This window comes from Myotis davidii, unplaced genomic scaffold (assembly GCF_000327345.1).
Source record: "Myotis davidii unplaced genomic scaffold, ASM32734v1 scaffold732, whole genome shotgun sequence".
NCBI lineage: Eukaryota > Metazoa > Chordata > Mammalia > Chiroptera > Vespertilionidae > Myotis > Myotis davidii.
In genome coordinates, this window is record NW_006284349.1 from 317404 (window position 1) to 324334 (window position 6931).

General features: G+C 42.7%; 1 protein-coding gene across 1 annotated transcript in view; it reads left to right on the forward strand.

Annotated features, from left to right (window-relative positions):
* The first annotated feature begins 3065 nt into the window (after positions 1 to 3065).
* The window catches only part of CATSPERB (cation channel sperm associated auxiliary subunit beta), a 77043-nt gene continuing 73177 nt past the window's right edge, over positions 3066 to 6931 (forward strand). Inside the window, exon 1 of the mRNA XM_015571279.1 lies at positions 3066 to 3147. Coding sequence (XP_015426765.1) covers positions 3066 to 3147 — 82 coding nt within the window. The remainder of the gene's footprint in view (positions 3148 to 6931) is intronic.

The window sequence follows — 6931 nt, forward strand, 5'->3', positions numbered from 1 at the left end:
TCTTGCATGAATTTCGAATATATGTGTGGGCTGAATTGCTAGAATAAGGGGACATGAAGCTGGTGGCAAAACCATAAAGAACCCAAAGATTGCACCTTAATAGTCTCTCTCTCGAATTATGTTTTCTCATGTTTCCTTTTTCTTAATGAAAGCATGAAGAAAACTTTTCAAAGTAAGTTTTTAGTTCTTTGGTCAAAGATAGATACAACCGCCGAACTGGTTTGGCTCAGTGGATAGAGCGTCGGCCTGTGGACTGAAGGGTCCCAGGTTTGATTCCGGTAAAGGGCATGTATCTTGGTTGTGGGCACATCCCCACTGTGGGGTGTGCAGGAGGCAGCTGATCGATCTCCCTCATCTATGTTTCTAACCCTCTATCCCTCTCCCTTCCTCTCTGTAAAAAATCAATAAAATATATATTTTTTAAAAAAGATAGATACAATCAAATCCATGCAAATAAAATGAGAGATTTTAAAAATATTTATTTGAGAGAATTGACGTGGAACAACTTTGAGGATAACTTAATAACAGATCATCCAGCCCAGTCGGTGTGGCTCAGTGGTTGAGCATTCACCCATGAACCAGGAGGTGACGGTTCGATGCCCGGGTTGCAGGCTCAATACAGAGTAAGGGGCATGCAGGAGGCAGCTGATTGATAGAGTTTCTCTCTCATTGATATTTCTATCTCTTTATCCCTCTCTCTTCCTCTCTCTCTCTAAAAATCAATAAAAACATATTTTAAAAAAGGAAGAGAGAAAGAGTGCCTTAAACTGCCTCCTTCTGAACTTTTCTCCCCGACCAACTAGGAATCTTGGTTTTGACCCAAAGATTGCAATAATGACTTATTCCTTAGTGGAGGGGACCCCAGGGGACAGCAAAAATAAAATAATAGGTTATTCACACTGGAGTGCTGGAGCATAATACATTTTAGTCAGTTTTCCAGGGGTGAGGAATGCTGAGGGGTTCTAATGGTGTTTCATCACTGAACTTGAATGTTTAGCAAAATAATACAAGATTGTCCTGGTAAGGGCACTATTTCAAAGTTTGACTGTGATAACCTCTCCATTTAATTTTAAATTTATTCCTACACCCAAAATATAATTAAGTATAGCACCATGCTGATATAATTTTGATGAACCATTTATTTCCTCTTCCCTTGTGAAAATAAGTTGTTTTCTTTTAGGTACAAAAAATGCACTTCAAAAAGAAATTCTCCCCTTTGAGGATAAATGTGATGGAAGGAGGTTTGACTTGGGGTGGTGAACACACAATGCAATATACAGATAATGTATGATAGAATTTTACACCTGAAACCTATATAATTTTATTAAGCAACTAGAGGCCCGATGCACAAAATTCGTGCAAGAGCAGGCTTTCCTTCCCCCAGCTGCCAGCACTGGCTTCCCTCTGGCACCTGGGACACGGGCTTCCATTGCAGTCCCGGCTTCATCCAGAAGGACGTCCAGTCTAATTAGCTGGGCACATCCCCCGTGGGAGATGTGCAGGAGGCAGCTGATTGATGTTTCTCTCATTGATGTTTCTAACTCTTTGTGGCCCTCTCTTCCTCTCTGTAAAAAATCAATAAAATATATTAAAAAAAAAAAAAAAGAATAAGCCTTTCCCCCCCCAGCTGCCGGCACTGGCTTCCCTCTGGCACCCGGCTTCATCCGGAAGGACGTCCAGTCTAATTAGCATATTATGCTTTTATTATTATAGATGTCACCCCAATAAATTCAATAAAAATTTCTTCCCTAACTATGTGATAAGGACCGTAAATTTCAAAATCCAACACTGTTTGAGCTTTCATTGTCAATGAAATGCACTGAATCAAGCACATCAGGTTTGAGGGAGGAGAAAACATCAGTTAAATTTAATTTGCTCAGCAGTTGTCAGGAGCCGCACAAGACCTGGATTTTACTCTCCCCACAACTGAAAAGCCAGTGTGTTCCCATTTCTTGGATGCTGGCAAAAGACACAAGACCCCCTCCATCTCAGGCAAGGTCTTTATCACTCACAGCAAAAGCAACAGCCAGGCATCAGCATGATGCTCACTCCAGTTCCCCCTGCCCCTGAGGCCCATGGAGTGGCTATCTATTATGGGTGGTGCATTAATTTACCGGGGCCACTAAGCAAAATAGCACAGAGTAGGCAGGCTTCAACAACAGACATCTGTCGTCTCACCGTTCTGGAGGCTCCGAATTTGAAATCAAGGTGTTGGGACGTGGATTCCTTCTGAGGGACACGAGGGGAGGATCTGCCCAGGCCTCTCCTTGGCTTGTCGATGGCTACCTCCTCCCTGTGTCTTCACATCATCTTCCCAGCATCCAAATTTCCCTTTCTTATAAGGACACCAGTCATAATGGATAGAGCCCACCCCAACGTCCTCATTTTAACGTAATCACCTCTATCACGACCTTTTTCTCCAAATACAACCACATTGTCAGGTACTGGGGTTTAGGACTCCAATATGAATTTTCGAAGGGACGCAATTCCGCCCATAACAGAGGTTCACTTACACACATAGTGGGCGCATTACAGGAGAGGAACACTGACCTTGGGAGATTCACCATGGAAACAAGCCTGCTCTTGTCCAGGGAAGAGAGCCTCGTCTCTCAAGGTTTCTCATGACAAACACAACTCAGAAAAGGCGTGAGCGAAGAGTGGCCAGGGCCTTGCATTTTGGGCGCATGTGGATGGTCTCTCCCAAACACACTGCAGTCAGAATCTCCAATTGAGGTACAGCTACACTGCCCTCGGCGTCTTTAAGTCAGGCTCTGTGTGTACGCAGTTATAGAATTGATCACGCCTCTCCAGAAGCCATCTGCATTGAAGAAAAACCTGAGCCATACCTCTTTAGTTTGCAATAATTATAAATATCTTTAATACCAAGTAGGGAGTAAATGTAGAGCTTAGTAAATGTAGGGAGTAAATGTTACCTGCTTTTGTCACATAAATATTGTTAACTTAAAGGAAGAGATGTTTCTACACTAGGTAGCTGTTTTGAGCAAAGGAACTCAAAAATATGTTCAGAGTTATCAAATGAAAATAATTCTTATTTCTTCCAACAGATGGAACTGCTACTGTTCTATGTTATAATTTTGCTTTTGAACATGTTTGATTTTTCATCAGGAATAATATATAATAGTAAAGGTAAGTTTAAGACTCTCTTACTCTCTATTTTCTTCTCAGGAGTTCTTTATATCCCTTCCTTGCTAACAGTTAACAATATTTTTCTTTTAGTATTTCTTCATTGCCATATCTTCCACTGTTCCAAGGTATTATCTGTTGTACTCTGGTTCAGAGGTTTCTAATAATACCACTGTGAATGTGTTGTTAAGTTGTGTATGTTGAGACTTTTCTTTTGTTATAGTATTTCATTACTTAGAAGTCATAGACTCTTTAAAATTTAAGGAGTATTTTATATTTGCAGAACTTTATTTGAATAGATCTTTTGAATAGATCTTTTTTATTTTCTGTCGATGAATAGTTGCTGGTAGTATGAATTATAAACTGAATTATAAGGCTAGTAGATTAAGATGGAGAAATTTTCTGATATACAGTGACCTTTGAACAACATGGAGGTTAGGGGAGCTGACCCCCTGCAATCCAAAAATCTGAGGATAACTTTTGACTCCCCCCAAATTTAACTCCAGTGGCCCCTCGGTATCTATAGGGGATTGGTTCTAGAACCCCCATGGACACCAAAATTCACAGGTACTCAAGTTCCTTCTATGGAATGGTATAGCTTGTAGAACAGCAATTCTCAACCTGTGGGTTGCGACCCCTTTAGTGGTCGCCTAAGACCATCCTGCATATCAGATATTTACATTACGATTCATAACAGTAGCAACATTACAGTTATGAAATAGCAACGAAAATAATTTTATGGTTGGGTCACAACATGAGGAACTGTATTTAAAAGGCCAGAAGGTTGAGAACCATTGGCTCTAACAAGATAAAGAGAGGATGGCCCTTAGACACAGAAACGTCTCGGTTCTACTCTGACTACTGTTGTGAGTTGGATGACCTTTGAGCAATGCCTTAATCTTCCTGAGTCTTGGTTCAATCTTTTTTAAAGAGGAGACAGTAAGTCATATGGCACAAGATGGCATGTAAACCCAGAGTCTGGCTCGAAGTATGTTACGAAAAGGAGTTAATTTCCTTCTGTTTCGCTTCTCTTCCTTTAAAGAGTCTATTCATTAGGCAATGGAGTGTCAGTAAAGATTTTTTAAAAAGCAGGTAAGTGATTTGGACTTTAGAATCAAATTATAGCTTTAAAAAATAAACCTGGCCCTAACCGGTTTGGCTCAGTGGATAGAGCGTCGGCCTGTGGACTAAAGGGTCCCGGGTTCAATTCTGGTCAGGGGCATATGCCTTGGTTGTGGGCATATCCCCAGTCGGGGGCATGCAGGAGGCAGCTGATCAATGTTTCTCTCTCGTCAATGTTTCTAACTCTCTATCCCTCTCCTTTCCTCTCTGTAAAAAATCAATAAAATATATTCTTTAGAAAAAATAGATCTGGCAGCATTGTCAGGTGTGGGCAAAATAAATGTATGGGATGACCTTGAAAACTGTTTAACAGTATAACCTCAGAATGTACTTTAAGCCATATTTGTGATACTTGTATTAGGGTTTTCAGAGTCCCCTCCCTTTCATTAAACTACTAGAAGCCCAGTGCACGAAATTCATGCACTCGGGGGTTGAGGGGGTCTCCTTGGCCCAGCCTGCGCCCTCTCGCTGCAGTCCAGGAACCCTCCGGAGATGTCTGACTGATGGCTTAAGCCAGCAGTCAGACATACTTCGTGCTGCCACGGAGGGGGAAAGGGTCCCACCACTGCCACTGTGCCCGTCAGCTGTGAGCCTGGCTTCTCCTGCTTTGAGCAGGATCGGGCTGAAACCAGCTCTCAGACATCCCCAAGGGGCCTCAGATTGTGAGAGGGCGCAGGCCAGGCCGAGGGACCCCACTGGTGCACAATCAGGGCTGGGGAGGGACACAGGAGGTTGGCCAGATGGGGAGGGACCATGGGAGGGCTTCAGGGCGTGTCCAGCCCATCTCGCTCAGTCCTGATCGGCTGGACCCCAGCAGCAAGCTAACCTACCAGTCGGAGCATCTGCCCCCTGGTGGTCAGTGCACATGATAGCGAGCAGTTGAATGTCCTTAGCCTATCATTGGCATATTATGCTTTGATTGGTTGAACAGATGACTGGATGACTGGACACTTACCATATTAGGCTTTTATTATATAGGATGGAAATGTCTTATCTACAGTTCTAAGAAGGGCTAAAGCTTCTCTATTTTGATTGGTCACCGATTCCTCTACCTGCTCCTAAAAATCCAGCTGTGCCTTCAAATTCTTTCTGCTCGGACCTACTTGCCACTCAGACCTTTGAGGGCAAGACCCTCGGTGCCCCAAAGCTAGTGGCCCATGGGAAGCACTCATGCACTTTTTGCGCCGGAAAATTTGGTTTGTGCAGGACTCCAACATAGCCCCCTCCTTCCCATAAAAACATCTCCTATCCTCTCCACCAAATCATCTCTTGGCTTTATCCAAGCAGGAGTCTGAGTTTATACCCCGAATTAAAGGAATACATGCTATATTATTCAGTGGTCCCATCAAAGCCTCTTTTCTCAGGTTAAAGATAAGGAGAAGGACGAGAGGATCCTGGAAAGGTAGCAGAGCAGGAAGCACCAGGAGTCCATCCGTCTCCCCTCCAACTGTGCAGGCAGAGTCTGTCGATGTAACTATTTGGAACCCTGAAATCTCCTGAAGGCTTGGACAGTAGACAGTAGTTAATTTTAGTCACTGCCCACTCATCGCAGTAGAAGCTCCCCACTCACCCACCACCCTCACCCCATGGCAGGCAGCTGCGCGGTGTTTCTGGGGCAGTTGCACACGGCGTGCAGAAGCCAGGGGAGGCAAAAGGGACCCTGTCTTGCAGATATTGGGGCCTTGTGCCCTGATTGCTGACTGCCGGCGCTGACCGTGGAAGCAGGAAGCCATGTTCTTAGCCACCCACCCCCACCCTTTTGTAGCCAGAACCTCTCCCTCTGGCTGAAATTATTTCCAGGGGACTTAAAGGGCCAGTGTCCTTTTCCCAGTCTCTTTTATTTTTTACTTTTTTTCCCTTCTGGGAGTCAGACATTAAGGATTAGGACATAAAAAAACAAAACTAAAAAAAAACTTCTTATATGGGAAAATTAGAAAGTTGCTGCACATGCCCAGGCAAACATGCTGGCTCAGAAAAGACCTGAGAAGACCTTACATGTACACTTCAGGCTGATCCTATACACAGAGACAGCCTCCAACAACATTAAAGCGAATAGTAAACAAAATAACACAAAAAGCAAACACTGGGGAATGGGAAGAATCTGATTTATAGAGTTAACCCATAATTAGATTCAATTGTTTAGTTTTCAACAACAGCAACAACAGACCATAAGGTATACACACACAAAAAGAAAACAACAACAACAACAACAAAAAACACACAAGAAAGCATGGCCCATTCAAAGGGAAAAAAATAAATCACCCGAAACTTTTTCTGAAAAGCAGATCTACTATGCAATGGCTTTAAAACAACCATCGTAAAGATGTTCAAAGAACTAACGAAAGAGGTGGAGAAGGCTAACAAAACAATGTATGAACAAAATAGAAATATTAATAAAGAGATACAAAACCAAAACAGAAACCAAAAAGAAATTCAGGAGCTGAAAACAATAACTGAAATAAAAAATTCACTAAAGAGATTCAAAGGCAGATTAGACGATGTAGACTAAGGAATGAGTGAATTTGAAGATAGGACAAAGGAAGTTATTGAGGTTGAGAAGCTAAGAAAAGAGACTGAAGAAAAGCCAAAAGAATAAGAACCTGTGGAACACCATCAAATGGACCAGCATATACATTATGGGAATAACAGGAGAAGAGAGGGAAAG